This window comes from Mus musculus, chromosome 2 (genome assembly GCF_000001635.26).
Source record: "Mus musculus strain C57BL/6J chromosome 2, GRCm38.p6 C57BL/6J".
Classification (NCBI taxonomy): Eukaryota; Metazoa; Chordata; class Mammalia; order Rodentia; family Muridae; genus Mus; species Mus musculus.
Genome location: NC_000068.7, coordinates 178,318,439 through 178,339,049, shown reverse-complemented (window position 1 = coordinate 178,339,049; position 20,611 = coordinate 178,318,439). Strand labels below are relative to the sequence as shown.

Here is a 20,611-nt window from a genome sequence, read left to right as displayed (position 1 = left end):
TCCAAATAACCTTGCTAATTCTCAGTACTAGTATGAAATTCTAAGGGCTAGAATAGATTTCTTTAGCCATTTTATCACCAACAGTACTGTACATAGTTACCATAGATTTCCACAAGATGGACCTCTTGATCCTAGGAGGCCTTTGTTTTCCCAAGTGTTATGAATGCACACTTGTGGAATAGGAATATAAAAGAATTCTGAGAAAAATAACCTAAGAAATTAATGTCAATAAGTAAGTCTAACATGAAATGTAAGAATAAAAGTAAGGTGGTATTTCCTTAGAGCACATTCCATGCACACTGCATTCCCGGGAGGAGATGGAGGGAATGGGGTAGTGAGTCCTCAGCATGCACTAGAATGTATTTCCTTTCTGTATAAAAACTTCATGCTTCATTTAAAAGACATGTGTATATATAATGTACATATAATATCATTTAGGCATCTATAGAAATAAAATAGATACCACTTTCAGATTTACTTCCTGATATAAGATACTTTATTTCCCAGTTTATACTTTTAGTTTAAAGACTTTTAATAAGTTTTGTTTTTTTTTTTTTGCTCTGAATATAAAACTGTTATTCTCACAGAACCATGACTGCTAGCTTCCCATTGCTTAAGCAGTGTACTTCAGTGCACCAAGATGGAGTTAGGGATATCTTACAGGTATTGTCTGTTTGAAGACACTGGTATATATGGTTTTATTTGCATATTTTCAGTTGCTCCATTGAAAAATAACTTGCTAAATGGGTACTGAAAAGATTCAGGACAAATCTGGGGTTTTGCTCGGTTTGGTTTGGTTTTATGCTGAGTCTTATGTAGCTAAGGCTGGCTTAAAACCCTGATCTTCATCCAAGGAGCTGGGTTTACATAAGTACACCACCCTGGTGCCCATATTTTAATGGACTTGAATTTGCTTCTGACTACAGCTAGAATCTGACTTGCTACTATGTGATGGAAAGCTTAAACCTGTAGTTACCATAGATTTCCACAAGATGGACCTCTTGATCCTAGGAGGCCTTTGTTTTCCCAAATTCAAGGATCCAAAAATTCTTCAGGTCAGAAAACTAAACTTTAGATTTCTTTAAATTTTTAATACTTACCTTAAAGTTACAGATGTTTAAGTAAGGTTTGTAATCTTTTTAAGACTTGCATTAAGTAATTTTGCTCTAGCACATTTTGTGAAAATGTAAGCAAATGATTTGTAAAGTTGACACATAACCTTCTCAGTGCCACTAGGAATAAAGACCTCTAAGGCAACAGAAATACTTTTCTTAAGCCTCTAGACTTGAAAATAAATTTTGTTTTCAAGCTCAGATTGTCATAGGTGACTGCATATGCATAGCACCATGGCCATATAAGTGGACTGCTCTATATGGTGTGAATCTACTTTGGAAGCTGCTTAAGATGGGTTACACACTTAGTCACTGCAAAGTTAAGGAGTTTATCAGATTTATCTATCAAATCTCCTAATTCCCCTTATGACACTCATAGGAATATGAAACATAGAAAGTTATGATTAATAAAACTAAAATGGTAGAAATTGGGTACTATTGCCAATTCCTTGATTAAAATGAAAATTTCTAACACTTTTAGTTATATTGCAGCTCTGACCTTAACCAAACTGAAATCCTTCCTTGGATATCCTATAATTTACCTTAAGTTTTTTTCAGCCACTATCTATGGGACTTGGCTGGAGCAGAGAAAGTCTCCACTTGGCTCCGCTCTAAGCAGAGTTAATCCCCTGTGGGTTAGTGCTATTTCTAGAAGAGCAGCAGGTTCCCCTTTTCCTGTAATAGTTATGTGGGTATTTCTTAGAGACTGAAATTTTGGTGTGTGTGTGTGTGTGTGTGTGTGTGTGTGTGTGTGTGTGTGTGTGTAAAACTTTGGACCACTCATGTTTTAAACTAAGCAAAATATAAAATAGGAGCTGTTGATATGTATCTTGAAATAGGGAAAGACATGCTTTGATATTAACTGGCCACAACTAAGGAATCAATAGACACTACCATATTCAAATATTCTACATGCTTGTGAAATTCAGTCACTGGCTTCCACCCACAAAAAGTTTAATTCACACACATCATAGAACAGGTAAAGCTAGAATCGTTCTGCTGTAATTTCTTTTTTGAAAATGAATTCAATTAGTGGAATGTTTGCTAGTATCAGAACTGATCATCAGCCTCTTTAGCCAGAGAACTGCCACAAATGTCCTAAGAAGTCTTAGAGAGCTGGGAGAGCAATGGGATGTGGTAGCTGAGTCAATTTGTTCAGTACACTTGCTTGGTCTCAGTGCTCTCTAGCTAACAAACTGAGTGCCGAGAGTGTGCCTGGCTTGTGCCAGCATGTTAGTTACCACATATTACAGAAGTGTGAGGCCATCCTAAAGAGCAAGTCACCTGCTTGAAGTGCACAGAGGCCTACATTTGAGTGTAGGTCTTTGAGCTCCAAGCCATTGTTTACCGCTGGCCATTATCCTGGGCAGAGGGGTAGGAAGGCTTCTTTCTGAGAGAAAACTTAAAAAACAAATCAAATAAATAAAAACAACAAAAAAACCCATAAACAAACGTAGGGGATTTTTATTGTTTGTCAGCTCATTTCTTCCCCTTGTATTTCAGTAAACTACTTACTCCAAACCTTCATTCCATCTAAACCTCTTATAATAGGGGTTTTGATAATGCAGACAAATGAAAACTTACAACTTTTCTTAAAGAAGGTATAGATTTTCCTTTTGTTAGGGTTTCCAGTAAGTTCCTTCTAGGTTAAATGTGTTCAATACTCTTTCATAAATTTTCAATTAATTAACTTGAAAAAATGGTAACTAGTTTGTCAAGGCACAAGCCTGTATATATTTGACAGAATCTACAGAGAACAAAGTTGGCATTTCCTTTCTTGTGTTTATATTCAAAAGCGCTGACTTTTTTTTTTTCAAAGTCCCCAGCTATACCTCATCCCAACCCCAAGAAAGTGAAAGCCTTTATTCATTTCCTGTAATAAGTAGTCATTTAATTAAAGAACAAAATTAACAGGAATCAAAATGTTGGAGCTGTATTTTTTTTTTGTTAGACATCATATAAAAAAGAGAAAGTATAGTACAGTAAACCACTCTATAACATGAACTTAGTTTTCAAATCATTAGGATAAAAATGTCTTCTCAACAAAATACTGAATGACACTGGGTCACAGGTCCCTCGTGGCGTGGCGGAGGCTGGGAGTGTGAGCCTGCACATGCATGGCGCCCGCCCATCCTCCATGACGCTGCAGAACTGGAAAACAAGGTTGAAGGCAAACAAGTTTTCTTCTGGGAGAGTTACTCTGGGCCTAAAGTGACCCCAACGGTTCACACTCCTCAGACACCAGAGAGGGGAGTGTATCCTCTGGGTTGCTCCTCTTGTAGTCAGTGGTCAGGATTGCGTCTCCGTGATTCTGCTCTTCTCACAAACACAGCAGTTAGACTTGAGGAAAGTTCCCTGATGAATGTTCAGTGTTGGTATCAAAAATTAAACACAAATTCTTCTCAGAAGAAAATCTCTATGGCCTGTGGAATCTAGAAATGATTTTTTAAAGTAGATATTTATAATAGTTAAAACTGTCAAAAAGAACCAAAACAAACAAACAAACAAACAAACAAACAAATGTACTGCTATTAAGAGTTTCTCAAGTTGATATATAGGACTTCAGGGCGGGAATTGCTGTGGCTGAATGGCCTCACAGAACTCTATGACTCAAAACAACTCTGTGTAAAAGCTGCCAGTGACGTTCTCTGCTCTAGGACCTGGCCTGGGTGATCGGTTCCTCTTAAAAATATCTGCAAATTAGTTAACATGTTCATAACAATGCTTAATACACTCAAGAAAATTACGCAGGATTGAAATACTGTGTTGGCTTTGAAAAGCTACTGTGAAGTACTAAAATCTGAATTATGTTTCAGTTTGGGAGCCCATACACAGGATCGTCTATTTCTTTAATAATAAAATAAGCATTAAAATGTGTTTTACAGAAGAATTTTATTTCCTAAACTTAAGAATAATAAGAGTTAAGCTAACCTGTCAAGTATGACAGGAAACTTTAAATTTTTTTTGCATAATTTTCTTCTTTCTATACAACCCTAACGCAGGTGCATAGGAGGTATAATTCATAGTTATTCCCTGTTCTATAGCCCCAGTCAGCATGCAAAGCAGATCTCTTAAATAAGTGCAGTGTCCTCTTGGGACCCATCACAGCAGTTCACAGGGCGATTTACAGAAGCAAGGTTGCTTGGTTTTTTTGTACTAGAGACACGAGAGCATCCTTCAAGGAAGAGGACAATGCAGTTGCTCATGCTCTGTGCTCTCAACGGTCAAGTACCATTAGGACTTATAGGCATACATGAGCCAGAGGAAAGGAATTTGAAAGTATACATAGCACAAGAAGGAAAGTTTCTCTCCAACTTCTTCTGTGCGATAGGGTGGGCATAAAATGCCCTGCTCAACCTGGTAGGAAGTCGGGCAGAACACCCTGATTGGCTGTCGTCAGCTCGAGGAAGGCAGGAGTTTCCTGTGTATATGTCATGGTCACATCCTCGGCCACTGGATTGCTACATAGTAGACTCTCAAATGTAAGCTGAAGAAATGAACGTGCCTTGTAGTTTGGTGAACAGTGGCTTGTGTTAGAGGTCAATGTCAATACTGATAGATAATGGAGAGTGGTTTTGCATCAATGTAGATGTAGTGGTAAATTCTATAAATTATTTTAAATATTGTAATTAAATACCTAAGAAAAACCTGAGTTGAGACCAACTTTCTTAAACATGACAACTATAGACTAACATATGTATCCCCTTCTCACCACCAACCCCTACTTCATAATGTTTTTCGGAAGAGGTGCCAAATATAAAGCTTCTTATGGCTGGACCCATCATGCAGTTCATGCAACAGAAAGCTCACCTTGTCAAGTGCTTGCTGGATGCGTGTACCTCCATTTCGTTACTTTTATATTCATTTAATTCTTTACGAATTGCTGCCTGAGATTTAAAAAGGATAGGTTTTCAAGTTAAATTATCACCTTTGTATATTGTCAACCATTAATATGTGCTGACACTGCGGTCAAAAATCAGAAAGGAATTACACTGTTGTGTTGTAGTGGGACAGACAACCCTTCCTGCACTAGTAGGTGAGCCTAACACAGACTTGCGAACGAGTTTATAGTAAGATCAGTGCTTTGATTCTCTTACTGTTGTGCTATCAGAAAACCCATGTCATTGGAACTTCTGAGCATTCAGTTCAGTTTTGTACTATGGCAGAAGTAGACTGAGAATCTTTTTAGAGCCTCTAGTCTTGCCTTTTTTTAGCTTCTCTAAACATTCTATCATGCCTGTCTGTCATAAGAGCCCTTCAAAGCCCAAGAGGGAATATATATTGGAAGTGTAGAAAACCTTCTATATTCAGATAACACTAGCTGCTAAAGATATTCTTTCCCTTTGATCATCTGAGCATGTCCAACTCTATTATAACAGCATTTCTCTAGTTTGATGCATAGGCTTAGAAATGCAAATGGTGTCTGGCATATCCAATGGGTGGATATGGCAGAGTGCATGACCATCCATGGTCAAATCATCTAGAAGGACATAAGCCCAGTTATTATAAGAACAAATAACTAAGTGATTGTATAAATTTTCTCTTCCAAGAAAAATATTCTAAAAGCCTCCTTCACACTCCTGGGCTTAGGTCCTCCTAGATGATCGCATTTGACCATGGATGTTCACTTACCCCTTGTGCTTGGGTCATGTGATTCTTTTTTATACCATCTGTACCAAATTTTGCAGTTCACACATCTATGGTATTTGGAAATTGACATTTCTTAGGGGGATCCTCATGCACTCCACCATGCCCAACCATTGGATATCCCAAACACCATTTGCATTGACAACCCCAAATGTCTTATTATACTGCCAAATGTCTTTCAGACCAGAACTGTCTCCTAGCTCAACTTAATCCTAAATTATCTTCATGGAAACAGCAGTGTAGGGCATAATTTACCTAGTGGTTCACACTGTCTAAGCCCAGCCTGTTCATACGATGTGATTCCTCGACCTGCACAAAAGCAGTGTACCTTATCTGCTGCTGACAGTCTTGTCCAGGGCTTGTCTGCCCTCCTGTCATAGTCCTGTGCTCTTGCTACTTCCACATAATCACTGAAACGGATCAGAATTTTTCTGTCTCTCAATTCATCAACAGTGGGTCTCTGGTTAAGCTAAAATAAAAGAGGATTATAGTTAGATATCATATGCCGCCATTGTTTTCTTATAGTAAGCAGTATATAATAATCTATAAACAACTGTATTTGTGAGTTACCGTGAATATTTTCTAATGTAATTTCAGAATGCATCAAATAATCCTCACATAATCTCTTTCTTCCAACGCCCACCTGTCCTGGCAGAGCACATGGTCACGGAGTGGTTGATGGAGTTGCTGACTAAATTACGTGTGTTCAGCAGTCTGTTATGCTAACCTCCACTCTCAGGAAGAGCTGGAAGGCTGTTGTGTTAGCTCCAAGCTCAACAAAGCATGAGCCTCTGCTGAGAGTCAGCCAGACGGTGGAAATGCTCAGGAGGAAAGGTAGGCTTAGGAGCCTGGAGTTACTTCCTAGGCTAGCCATTGTAAGTCTAAAGATGCGGAATGGAGACCAACAGACTGCTATTCCACAGAAGCAAGCAACAGCAACCTGTAGTCTGTAATCAAGGAACAAGATACGTTGAAGGCAACTAAGAATGACAAGTCTGAAAGGCATGTGTTTCTTAGTGTTAGAAAATGCTCAGTTGCCGTCTGGGGAGGGATTGTAAGTGCTACGTGGGTTTCACTGCCTCCCCAATGGATTGCTATTAGGGCCTCATTCCCTTAGGATATATATACAAAAGGCACTGCTCTTAGAGCAACTGACCCCATGTTGTCTGGAAAAGCCCACAAAGTCACAGTATGCTTTACACTACCACTTCCAAACTGCTGCAGAAGCTTTCTCTAGCCCACATCTATTTACAAAATAAACTGCTTTGATTATAATCCTGTGCAGACTAGTTTTGTCAGTTTGACATAAGTTACAGTCACCTGGGAAGAGGGAATGCCAATTGAGGAATTTCCTCTATCTGATTGACCTGTGACTTATGTCTGTGTGGACATTATCTTGATGATTGATTGGAGAGGGTCCAGCTCACTGTAGGTGGTACCACCCCTGGGCATCTATCCCTGGGTTGTATACAACAATCTGAGCAAGCCATAAAGCAGCATTTCTTCATGGTCTCTGCGTTAGTTCCCCACTCAGTTCCCCGCACGGATGTACTAGGACTTGGAAGTACAAGCAAATGAACCCTTTCCTCCCCGCATTTCTTTGTGTTATTGTGTTTAACACAGCAACAGACAGCAAACTAGAACAGTACCTTTCTTGTTAATCTTTGCTTGATTTCTCTCCTTTCTTCCTGCTCTGTCTGATCATTCCTTTCTGTGAAAGAGAAATAGAAGCAAGTTAAGCATTTCTTGTTACGGATGGACGCAAGTACTGGCTTTCCTAGGGCCCCTTACAGATGACACCATTTGACATATCAGTTTATGTGTTTGCAGTTGCTTTCCCAAAACCTCCTCAGAACTTGCTGGCCTAAGCTGTCACACATGACCATCCTTTTCAGGCTAATTCGTCTCTGCCTTATACAGAAGAAGTATATTTTTGCTACTGTTTGCTTCTGTGGAATAGCTGTCTATTGGTCTCCATGCCACTTGACTATCTTCTCTGTATACTTATATCTAGGAAAACATGGAACATATAGTTTCCATAGCACGACAATCACGCCAGTGTTCAGCACTGAGTGGTACTGTCATCACAGTTGGTTTTCTATCTTTCTGTTTTACAAGTGTGTAAAATGGAACTTTTAGACAACTACCTCAAAACATGAACTTCTAATGATGGGCAACATAATATCAAATATGGACATTCCTACAACCCAGGTGCTTTTCCATTGTGGAAGCATGCATAGACATGACTACCTTCTAAGGGGCCAACAACCCTCAGAATTGACTTTGCCTCATAGGTTGTGTTCATACTGTACTTGGCCACTAAAAGTAGGCCAGCATGTTGAAATATTGTAGTAATGTAAGCCTGGCCCAGGGTTTCAGAGAGAAAAAAGAATGTAGTTCTATTTCTGGCATTCTAGGTGCTAAATAAAGCCTTAGGTTGTCAGCTTTAACAGAACTTCTGCCTAAGAAATAGATCGCACCCAACAGCATACAGAACAGCAGCATGTTTGGGGAAGGGAAATTCTGCAACCTACACCTAATACAATTTTACATTCTATGGTTTTATTTAAATGGTATGTTTCAAACACTACTGTGTTGGGGGAACTGTCTATGTGGGTGTTTAATACATCTGAGTATGCTTTCCAATAGTCTTTTTATTTTAAAAGCTAGTAGACTAGGGGATTTTAGAGAAAAACACAATCACATCATATGCTTGTTTTTTCAGACATATGTGGTAATAAAAAATGCATCGTTGTAAGTTATGGTGACAAAATAGTGAAACAACCAGGAAACCCTGAAAATGTCATCAGGCCAGCCCTGAGAGGCTGAGGCTATGGCATGGAAGTAGTTCTGATTCCTTACAAAGGTCCTGGACAAACCCCACATGTAGTCTCCTTGTAAAAAGACCAAGGAGAAAGCAGGATTCCCCCCACCCACCCCACCCCTTTGTGAAAATGCCATTACCATGGTATATTAAAAAAACAAACAAACAAAAAAGAAAAAAAAACAAAAAACAAAACAAAAACAAAAACAAAAAAAAACAGTTTGGGGAAATTAGTCCAGCACCTTGGATAGCTCCATGTGCAGCTTCCATAGGTATCTAGGAAAGTGTGTTTGCTTCTGATGTGGTGACTAAGAACTTGGCAGCCAGTAGAGGCAGGCCAATGTTCATGTGTTAAAGATGTCACATTTCCTCAGGGCCTTAGCTGCTTCAATAGTAAAATGGGGATGAGAGCACGACTCTCAGATTTGTGGTAAACATTAAGGAACACACACAGAGAGACTGAACCCAGTCATCATATTCAATTAGACCATAAATACATAGAATTCTGAGTGTGTGTCAGATGCACTGACATTTCATAAGTCTCCTTCATTCAGCATTCAGTCACAAGCGCAGATACACGTATTACGCTGCTCTGTGCTGTTCCATATGTGGTAGCCATATCCTTGCCACAGAAGAAAACTGAACCATACAAGTCAAGCAATGGGCTTCTCAGATCCTCCCACTCCAAACAGCTAACAAGGCTTCTGAGCTAAGGCTAAATCTGGCTGGCTGACAAAGACACTGTGTTTATGATGCGTTGCCATGGCCATCACAAGGAAAATCCACTTTCCTCAGCATGCTAAAGGCTAGTGCAGTCAGTTCCAGCTACTTGCTAGCTCTCCTCACACTCACCAGGCAGTCTATTTTTAGGACTCCACCGTTTATTTTAGATAGTAACACAATTAGAAGCATAGGTAGGGGAACCTGGCTGCCCTCGTGAAAGAAAAGACACTGCTGTGGAGGGGAGGAGTGGGACCAGGCTAGTCTGAGCCATGGGACTTTCTTCTTCCTGTGCCAATAGCACACCTGCCTGGAGTACACCCTAAATCTGGAACATCCCCTGTTGAAGCATAGACCATAGTTTTGAATAGTATCAAAGGCATAAGTTTGAATTTTACATTAGGAGCTTTATATTTTAATATGGCTTGAGGCTGCTGACTTGAACAAGTGTCAAATCAGCCACAGTCTATGCAACAGAACAGAATAGCACCACCACGTGAGCTTAAAGAAAGAATTCTTTGCGCGTGTATGTTCTTTCTGTCTTTGTTCATTTCCAAGCTTATTCTCTGTTTAGTTATCAAGACTCTAATGCATGTACAGTAAGTCCAGTGGCCTCCAAATGTAGGCTTTCTATATATATATATATATATAGAGAGAGAGAGATATTTCCCCAGTAGTCTACACAAGAGGGGGTAGGTAGTTTTAAGGCTAAGGATAGTATTAAGGCTAAGACAGAGAAGAATGGGTTTGCTTGCATGTTCAAATCAAGATTCTCTGGCCTCTCTGATAGAACCAGGTCAGTCTTGGTGCTGTTACAACTTTTAAAAAGATGATCACAAACAAAGAACACTCAGGCAAGTAGAGTGTGCAACACACAGCGAGGGACAAGCTTAAGAGTCACACCACTGAACTGATCCAAGGATGACCAACACATTTTGCGGAAAAAGACTTTAAAAACTAGTCCTAGTAGACAGGCACTACTCAGGGCTCGTCTGAGGGTTGGCTACCTTCCATCATCCAAGACCATGAAACTTCCATACAGTGGACATTATTGCTGGACATCTGGGCTCAGTACACTCCAGATTCACGCCTAATTGGGGAAACAAGGCCAGAGGTACAGAGGGTGCTGGAATCCAAAGTTCTGAGCCACGGAAGTTTCCCTGCTCCAGTGAGCCAGCTGTTTATTTCTCCTAGGTGGAACAAGTGACTGGGTCTGAAATTTCTAATGTCCTTAGGAATCCCACTGCAAACTCCCTAGGAGCTCTGCTTAGCACCCAACATGCACAGGGCTAATGATTCATTTCCCTTGGGTCAACAGGTCCAGCTAATCTGAAGATAAGAGTGTCTTTAATTATGCTAGGAAGAGAGCTATTTTTATTTCATTTTAGAAGGAGCTTTCTGAATACAATCACTTTAAGGTTTTTCTTTCAGAATCTCTTAGCTGTTCAGATTAAAGGAACCTGCAGAGCTGGGCTGGGCTGTGAGAGCTCAGATTCCTGCAGCAGCCTTAGCACACGTGAGGGAAACCTCTAGAGGAATCTCCTGCTACTCACGTTTCAGGATATTTCTTCTCTCCAGTTCCTCCACGGCGGGTCTCTGGCTCAGCCTTCTGCGGAAAAACACTAAGATTATGTTTTGCACCATGGTGGCCGCCTGAAAGTTCTGCCCAGGTCTGTGCAGTGAGAGGTGTCTGGCATACACCCCTGAAGTTCAAGATCACCTTCTTCCAAAGGGTAGAAAAGAGTGGACCACTAGAGCCTCTTGCTGGCAAAATCAAGTCAGACTTCCCCGTGGGCGGGAAAGCCAGTCCACGGAGCCACCGCTGAGGAAGTCCTTGCTGCACTCCACATCACCACCTGCTCCCTGCCTGGTGTGTACACTTCACCCAGCCACATGCGTGCTGAAGCAGTGCAGAGATTCATTCAGGAGAGTCTTTCCCTGCCCACTAGCTTAGGAAGAAGCAGGCAGCACCACTGCTGGGGTTCAGGCTTCTGGTTGCAGCCATGCCCCCAGATCCTTGCTTCCAGGCATCAGCTCCATCCTCCATCCTCAGGACCAGGAAATCAGCCCAAGAATACAGCCAGTTGCCTGCCAGGCTGAGAGGAGCCTCCTCTGCCCTGCCCCACCCAGGGGGAGTGTCCAGGGCCAGCTGAGGAGCCTTGCCTGTCTTCAGTGAGCACACAGCTCTAACACCAATGACAGTTGGGGATCTCCCAGCTAACAGGGAAGGGAGCCGCCCACGCATGCGCGCCAGCGAGCGCCTCCCGCCTGCCTTCCTCCTCCCTCCTCCCCTCTCTGCCTCCAGCAGCTCCAACGAGAGTGCCAGTGTTCTGTGTGAAGACAAATTACTATTTCCTTTTCAGATGGTCTCTGGCTCAGGGAATTGGAGGACGCAGCCCCCCCCCTCCCCAAATAAAACATCAAAACTCCACAAAACATAAACAAAGGGCTTGTCAGGAGAGGGAGGCATAATTAGACAAAACCAATGCCAAGCTCCAATTATTTCTATCTAAAATAATGGCCTTGGGTTGCAGCCAGAAGCCTTCCTACTTCCGGATCCTCAGCCACCACAGAGAAACATCAGGGCTGAGGCACTGAATACTCAGAGTCAGGGGCTATAACATTTTGCCCCTGTAAAAGTGCTGTCTCCAGAAATCGTGTCTATTTATAACCCCTGTCCCAGCACAAAGCTTGGGGCGTGGTGTGTCTGCTCCACACCTCCCTCTGCACTGGAGCACAAGTTTGCTTTGGCCTCCCCAGAACCTTGTCTGCCAGCTCTTCCAGGATGGGGGTGGCCTCCACCCTACTTCTAATGTTCCCTGAGATTTGAACCTGGACCCTGACAACTTCTGGCTGGCAGCCAGAATCAAGCATTTCCCCATCTATCCTAGGTAATATCTGCCAAATGTGGCCCTTGCTCCCTACTGCTATGGCCCTAAACCCTCTCAAATGACCATGGACTACCAGCTATGCATCATATACTGTTCTAAGCCCTGTGAACACATTGCTGAGCCTGGAAGGTTTGGGAGAGCTCACCATCCAAAAGAAAAGGAAGGTGAACAAGAAACAAAAATCACCAGCAATTTCATAGTGGCCTGGACGTAGAATAAATGAATCAAGGAATAAGAGACCAGGCAAGGCAGGGGAACCTGGGGAAAGTGCAGTTGCACTGAGACCCTGGTGACAAAGGGGTCAGCCATAGGAGATTACACTCTTGATAGAATCTCTCCTAACTTCTCATTTGCTGGGCTTGAAGACCAAGGGAAGAAAGAGAGACAACATGACAATCTGCTGGAGTTAAGCCCACAGGTCTTGGAGGGCATGCTATGTGAGCAGACTATCTTGTGCCAAGTGTGGTTCTGGGCTGGGAGATGATGACATGGATGGAGATGATGACATGGAGATGACATGGAGATGATGGCATGGAATAAGGTGTTCTCCCCCGAGTCCGCTCAAGAAGCACCACGCAGACAGGGATTATCCAGGCAGGTTATGGCATAATAGGCAATATGGCAGAACAGAAGGCGACGGGCTTTGGAAGACGGAGGACAAACCCTGGTGATCAGAGCTTGGGACACGACATTTCCTGGCTAAGTATGCGTAGGCAGGGCACTTGGCTCTTCTGAGTCCTACGTCTCACACACAACGAGGACTAAACAGATCTTCAAAGAGTTGTAGAGACTGAGTCGATGTAGAATGGCTCTTCATAACATTTGCTTGGAATTCAGAAATCTCTCAAGAATTCACACCACCTCAAGGATGGCCATACCCAAGGGCTGTAAGGTCAGGATGACTGGCCAAGGGTTGTAAGGTCAGGATGGTTGTGGGCAAGGCTTTAAGGTCCTTGTGAATCAGGATTCAGGTTGTCAATGCATACCTTCCCTGACATTTATAAGTAAATATTTTCTTCAGAAAAACAATCCTAGCAGGACTTTGTTCCCTAATACCTGATTACACGCGTTGATTGTGTGAAGTGTTCACCTGTGTCAGGTACTTCTTCCTAGCCCCAAATGGCATTCTTCAAGTCTACAACCCAGCAGAAGACAGAGACCGGAGGGACTTAATACACTGGCCTGGGCCTGGAAAAGTCAAACTGCTCAGACTCTCCTCTCTTTACTTGTGTCCAGGACCCCACCGATGACTATGGTCAGCTACACCAGGGCAGCTGAATTGCCACAAAGCCCCTTGGCTGGCTATTCTAAGAATCTCACAGGACCAAGCACATCTGGCTCTGGTAAGTTACTGGCCCATCTGCCAAGCCAGGCCTGGGAGGCCAGACTCTTCTTCCCACAGTATTGTACCCATAGATAACTTGTGGAAAAGCTCACCTCTAAGATAGAAGCATTTTTTTTAACTAGCATGTACTGCCCAGGCCAGGTATAAAACCCTGGAAAGAAAACGTTCTTAGAGGCTTTGACCAACTGAGCTTTAGTTTGGGGAACAAAGCCTGGCACCCGAGTTAATGAGGTCTCACCCCTGCCCCCCCCCCAAACCACGCATCTGAGACCCTGTGAGACTGGAACAGCATGGGAGCCTGACATCCAAATACCTGGTCTCAACCCAGGCCACAAGAGCCCCGGGAACAAAAATTAGAACTCACAGCTGGATCCAAAGCAGGGAGAGCTAGAACCATAGCAGATGGGGCAGCAGCTGCAGGAGAGACAAGAAGCCTGATCTTCAGGACAGATGGGCAGGCTGAGGCTAGAGAGAGAGGTTCCCACAGTGGAAAGTGATGCCTTGGCTGTGATGCAGTGGCCACTCAGACCACGAGGACATTTTGTGGGTAGCACCACAGCCTTGGGAAGGAAGGCGCTGAAGGAGCTCATTACTCATGGTCCTAGAACTCCATGACAGTGGGCCTGTCACACCTTGTTGCCAGTGAGCTCAGACAGGCAGGTGTTGGTGAAGGATGGAAAGAATGTTGCCGGGTCTTCTCTCATTCCCCGGACTAGCATCCAGGCTGGACAGTGCTATCACTTTGGTGCCATCATCTTATGGACAAGGAGCCAGGAAACAGCAAGAAATTGCTCTAGCGGAAGAACTCTGGAAGCCAAGGAGGCCAGGAGCACTGAGAGGTGCAGAGAAGGCCCAGGGGCATCACTGCCCAGTAGGATGCATAGCTCTTGGCTCTCATTGCTGCTGCCCTGCCCTGCCCATGGTTTGGTGACAGTGACTTACCACCTGGAGCTGACTCCCTACAGTGAGGCTTGATGGGGTAGCTAAGTACAGCACCATGGGGCTGAAAGGCCCCAAGGAAAGAAATATTGCAACACAGTAGCATCCAGTCCTACACAGAGGAGAGAGTGTTGGAAGGCCGGAGGAACAGAACAGGCTAGGACGGTACTTCACCCAGTGCCGGCAAGCATCACAGATTCCAGGCATCCACGAATCCCTGTTGGATCGAGTGCAGGGGAGCTGATAGGGAAGTGACGCCCTCAGTGGATTTCTGTGGCTGTCAACCTGAAAGTCACTTATAGCTCGCACTGTGACTCCAAGAATGGGCAGTCAGGGCACAGGGAGGCAGAGAGAAATGGTAGGTTGGAGTATAGAGATTGAGGTAGCCAGCAGCGATGCCCAGGTAAGTACTGAGGGTAAAGAGGAGCCTCCTCATTCCTGTCTGTGGAAGGCTGGCAAGCTTCTGCTATGCTAGGCCAGTACCCAGAGTCAGCACACTAACTTCTGAAAACCAGACTCAGCTCTACCCTGGCCACTGGCTACCAGGGTTCATGTTCTCCCCATCCTGGGCCTGTACTGTGTGATCCCCTGCCTCAGCAATGTACAGGGCTAAGAGGATTAGCATAGACCAAATGTAGGTAGACATCAGCATTGTGGCTATTGTCCCCCACAGCGTAGAGCCTGGGTCTCCACTCTGCTGGCAGCCCCACTGTGGGCCTGAACCCATAGGAAGAGCTGTTACATAGGGAAGGTTCCCTCCTTTAGACATACTCTTTTTCAGATACTTCCACTTCTGCCTCAGACACGCTTTCCTCCTTCACATATGCCCTCCTCCCTAAGGTACTCAGATAGTTCTCAGTCCTCCCTCCTCCCTCCTCCCGCACAGATCCACAGCCTGCTCCAGCACACTTCTCTCCTTTAACACACACACATAGACACAGACATAAACACACAGACACAGAGACACACAAACCAGTGCCATTTCCACGACTGCAGGGCAGAAGGCACATGTGGCGTTCATGCTGGTGTCCTTTACCCATGCCTGCCCCACCCTAGCTCCCAAGCACCCAGGCACTGGCTTGTCTGCTTACTCTCAGATACCTGGAGTCCAGTTTCTGCCTTTCTGCTAACCTTCAGCCTTGGACCATACAGTGCATCTGCCAAGAGCCACTGTCCTCTCACATGTCCTTTCTACTATCCTGTGAGTTCCCTAGAGATGCAAACTTGAGGTGACTCCTGACTTTGTCCTGGCTCCAGTTGGCAAAGGCATCCAGCAAGAATGGGCCATTTCTGTGCTCAGTTCTGCAGCCTGGAAGCAAGGGCCCCAGCCTGTTTGCACATAATGGCTGTGGTCACTGAGTTGTGCAGGACTCAATGTATATAAGCTCCTCTGACCCTGCTTAAGGGTTCCACTTGTCAGGTGATCACCCAGACTAAGCCAGAGAGAAATGCTATCACAGGCTTCTCCAGACGGCCTGACCAGGGGGGCCCTGTTCACGTTTAGTGGGATGCTGGGACTCAAAGCTATGACCATGGCTGTCCCGGAAGAAGGTCTTGATGTGGGTCAGACCAGGCTTAACTACAAAGGGGACGGAAAGTTGAGGTAGAGTAGGTCAATGCGGGGAGCTGCCAAAGAAGTACAGTCTAGCTGCCACTTCTGGTCCCACAGCACATGCTCTTTCAGACTGACACCTCAGAGCTCCTGTGAGGACGACACTGGGAACACCACCACAGAACGCTCTAGAGATCATTGTGTTTAGTTAATTAGGCAGACACAGAAAGACAGATACCTTGATTTCACTCATACGTGCAAACCACATCTGAGCTCGCAGAACCAGAGTGTAGACTAGAGTGACTGCTGCCTTGGGACAAAGCCACGGCCACCGTGAAGGAACAAACACTGGTATCTGGTCCCTCGGGATGAGAACAGTGGACAGGAGCATCTGTATAGATCATGTGAGACTCCAAATTCCAGGAAAGGTGATTCTGGACGTTCTCGTCACGTGCTCATGCACACCTACGACATCTCAATGTATCACACTCTCAAAAGCTGTTGTCTGCCCACGAAGACCATCCCAAGACATACAGATCGCCAACGCACAAAGCGAGATGAGGTTTTGTGGGCAAAGAGGTCTCAGTGCTTTTCTTACTATCACACATTCCATGTCATTACATGTAAACATCTTTCCACCATGTATGTAAGAACGACAGGAGCCTTTGTATGAAATTAGAGCAAGCCTCAGACATGGCTCTGTGGCACCCAGCCTTCTCATGTGCTCTCACCCCAGCCACGGCATCTCTAGCCAACCCTGGAGGAGCCTTGCCCTGCCCTTCTCTGAGCCTCATGGCTCCATGAAGAGAGCACTCAGCACACACGTGCCTGTCATCTCTGTCTGCTGCAGCACTGTTTTTACCTCCCCCTCCTCCCCACACAGTTCCCCTGTGAAACCTTCCCAGGTCATTGTATCCAAGCCTTAATCTACCTTGGGATCCTAACTCATATAGTATGTCCATCTTTGGGCAATGGGTCCCCTTTACCTTCTCTCTAAACTCTCTTGGTATCCTCAGTTCAAGTAACTTGCAGCTTCCATGACTCTCACCCATCGTCCTATATGAGAAGGGCCTTGGTCCGAGGCAGAGACAGGAGTAAATGCATTTGTAAGTCCTGTGATATTGATAAGGTACCTTTGATGTTTGTTTTTTCTTCTGAACTGTGGGCAGATGATACACCCATGTCTCAGGTTCCATCAGGACCAGCTGAGACAGAAGCACGAGGCAGCATACATCCGGCCCTCTGAGGACAGCAGTTTCTATGTCCTCCTTGGCATATGGTCTTAGCTACCTGGTGCTCCTGGCCAGATGACTGCAGGTCTACGGGAAATTTTGAGAAGCCTGAGCACAGTAGGCTTGGCTTAAGAAGGATTGCAGACTTACCGCCCCACAAGTGTCAATTCATGCAGTGTCATCCCGACAAAGACTCCACTCAGGGTTTCCTACTAGATCAACTAAGCACTGGACCAACATTGAGAGGTTCCTTCTCGAAGAGGCAGTCGCCTCCTAGAGACAGGCTGCCGCTGGAGAGCAGACAGTGCTGCGCCCACAGAGACTGCGGCTATTTTGGGAGGCAATCCTGCCCCCCAGCCAGCCCTGAGTCACTAGGAAACTGGGATTTCCCAGTGAGGGTGTGCCAAACACCACCATTCAGATTCAGGACCAGGAACGTGGAAAGCTTTCTGCACTCCTGCCCGCTGTCCTCAAAACAGGCAGGTATGTACCCTGAGTCGCAGATCCCTGGATGATAGGACACCTGGAGAATAGAGGTCAAGAATAGAGTGATCTTCTCCCCACATGACAAGAGCAAGCAGCCATGAGAAGACCAGGACTGAGCACCCCACAGAGGTCCCAGCCAGCTCCGACCTAGAGTGGAAAGTATGTGTCCACATTGGGATCACATCCCTCTGACTAGTGTATTTCTCACTCACTGAAGGCTCACCTAGGGAGATGCCAACTGCACACACACACACACACACACACACACACACACACATACACACACTCACAGTGATCCTGTCACAGCAGCTGCCTACACCAGCTTTCTGTACACAAGGGTGAGCATATGAACCCAGTGTCTCTATCCCACGTCCAAAACCAGCTTCTTCTCATACCTCTGGCTTGCTCAGTGTCCACTGCTCATCTTAGAATTGATTCCCACTAACAATCTGCTTCTAATTGTATTCACTCCCAGTACCTCAGGAGTCTCCACATCTGTGTGCTGGCCTAGGATGTACCAGATCCAAGCCACTAGCCTGTCACCTGAGCATAGTGACAGCCACCCAGAGTCCCTTTCCTTTCTAGCCCCACTGTAAGCTGGCATTCGTGAAGCCCCATGATGAACTTGATCCAACTGTCCTCAGCAAGACTGGACAGTCCATGACGATTCCTGCATCACTTCCTGTTCCTGCTCCATGTCCTTCAACAGCTTCAGATGGACTCCTGGGCTGGGATGCCCAACTCCCAGCCCTCCTAGACCTGCATCCCCTTGCACAGCACACACTGCCACCCAAATTTACCTCCAATCAACCCTCACGCTTACTTACAGCATATCAGGGGCTGGAGAGAGAACTCAGTAGAGAAGGATTTACCATGGAGGCATGAGGACCCAAGATCTGCACCTATGTAAATAAATGGGTCACAGCATCTCATGCCTGCAATACCACCATTGGCGAGGTGGACACTGGAAGACCCTGCTGGCTGGCCAAGCTAAGTCAGTGAGCTCTGAATTCAATGTGAAACCTTGTCTCAAAGATAAGGATGGAGACAAACTGAGGAAGACACCGTGGACCTCAGCCCTACATGCACACATGCAACACACGTAAAATCAATATTATGTCATATTTAGAATATGAGGGGAAAAGGGGAAATTAAGTTTCCATACAATTGCAAACATTTTATGTGGGAGCTCAGACACGACCTCACTGGGAGCCGGGGTGAGAACTGCATTGCTGCACCTCCACAGATATCGGGTGATGTCAGCTGCTAATGCACCAGGCACAGAGGGATGCCGTCACGTCTGAGCAGATACTTCTGGAAACACAGGGAAGATTCTTGGTAAGGCTCTGGACAGAACAAGGCTCCTTATTCCCTCTGGTTCCAGAGCCTTTGCCTTCCAGGAAGCAGTCTGCAAGCCATTTCAACAAGATGTATCGTGTTTGTCCATGTGCCACAGCTCACATCCTTGAGAGCATCAGGGGATGTTCAAAGTCAAGTGTGCGTGGGGGGAGGGGGGAATCTTCACTGCTCAGGAGCTGGCCCTTAAGCTTCAGGACACTTCCTGGGGTCAGGACAGAATCACTGGACAGGCACCCACCACTGACCCTCCATGATCCTATCCCAGAATTCCTGGAGGCCCCAAGGATGACTGGCCTGCCAATGGCTGACATGCATCTCTGCCCCCACTGGTGCCTCTCTATATCCACAGTGAGGAGTGTTAATGACAGAGTGTCATCTGTAAGGCTTCCTATTTCCTTTGTCTGGCACTGCTCCCAAACATCCTATGTGGGAAAAGGTTTTCCAGGTGTCCAGGTTGCCAGGTGTCCCCTGGCAGCAGGAGTCAGAGTCCCTGGGATGCTAGGACTGGGAAGGTCCTGCTTCCAGTTTCCTGGCAAATAGGCAGAGACCAGCAGCCAAGAGCACTTGCCTCTCTAGATGAGTCCCAGGATACCTGGGAGGCATCAACCTGGCCTTCCCTGCTCTGCTCTCTATAGTGATACAAGCACTCAGAACAGATAGACCCCAATGGGCAATAGAGCGTCCTCCATGGGAGAGGAAAAAAGCTGTGGTTGAGTATACGTGGAGAGGAAAGACAGTTTGCTCACCACAGGACATAGCATGTAAGCTGCCTGTGGGAAGGTATTTCCTCTCAGGGAAGAAAACAGAATATCATTCTAAATGTCCCCTGTCAGGTACTGATTCTCAGTGTACTACATGGAGAAGAGCCAGGAGCACATGTGTCAAAAAGAGAGGGCAGGGTAGAGCAAGGATGAGCGTGAGCAGGGTTAGATGCCAAGACAGCACCACAGCTAGGTGCTGACACAGGCCAGCCTGTGCATATCATCCATCAGCTACTAGAAAGGTGCATGGGACATACATGGTCCCTCCTGACCTTGCACAAGGGAAAAAATAATGCATAGATATGTCTAAGCTGGTCAGCAAGCTGCTGCCAAGGATAAAGGGCAGAGGGCAAATGGTGGCCCATACCTGATTGAATCCCTGCTACCCCACTCAGCCCTCTGGTCCCAGACAAAGCAGAATCTACACTGGTCCCATAGGAGCCCAGGTCAGGGTCACCGGCTCCATGACAGGGATCCTGGAAGGAGGCCAGGTGGACATGCAGCTGGTTGGCAGAAAGCACTCCCAGGAACTGTGCTCCATCCAGATCTGCCTGTCCTGCCCTTCCCCACCACCTCCCACCTCCAGCTCTCTGCTGGCTCCTCCTCTGGTCCTCTTTCTTTTGGCCTGGCTAACTTGCTGGCTTACTCTGTCTTCCATAACAATAACCCACAACCAGAGTGGCTGGTAAAGGGCAGAAATGCATGCCTCACGTCTCTGGAGTGTGGAACGTCTCAGCTTAGGA

At 45.4% G+C, this 20,611-nt stretch overlaps 1 protein-coding gene across 6 annotated transcripts in view; it reads right to left on the bottom strand.

The window, feature by feature from the left end:
• Nucleotides 1–557: 557 nt before the first annotated feature.
• The window catches only part of Phactr3 (phosphatase and actin regulator 3), a 219,518-nt gene continuing 199,464 nt past the window's right edge, over nt 558–20,611 (bottom strand). For 4 of the 6 annotated variants that reach the window (NM_001177789.1, NM_028806.2, NM_001177791.1 and 1 more), the window contains exons 9-13: nt 10,857–10,912; nt 7,409–7,470; nt 6,088–6,228; nt 4,923–4,999; nt 558–3,544 (exon numbers count right to left, since the gene is read on the bottom strand). In NM_001177789.1, coding sequence (NP_001171260.1) covers nt 3,529–3,544; nt 4,923–4,999; nt 6,088–6,228; nt 7,409–7,470; nt 10,857–10,912 — 352 coding nt within the window. In that variant the 3' untranslated portion in view covers nt 558–3,528. The remainder of the gene's footprint in view (nt 3,545–4,922; nt 5,000–6,087; nt 6,229–7,408; nt 7,471–10,856; nt 10,913–20,611) is intronic. The other 2 variants (NM_001177790.1, XM_006500730.3) reach the window with 2 other exon arrangements.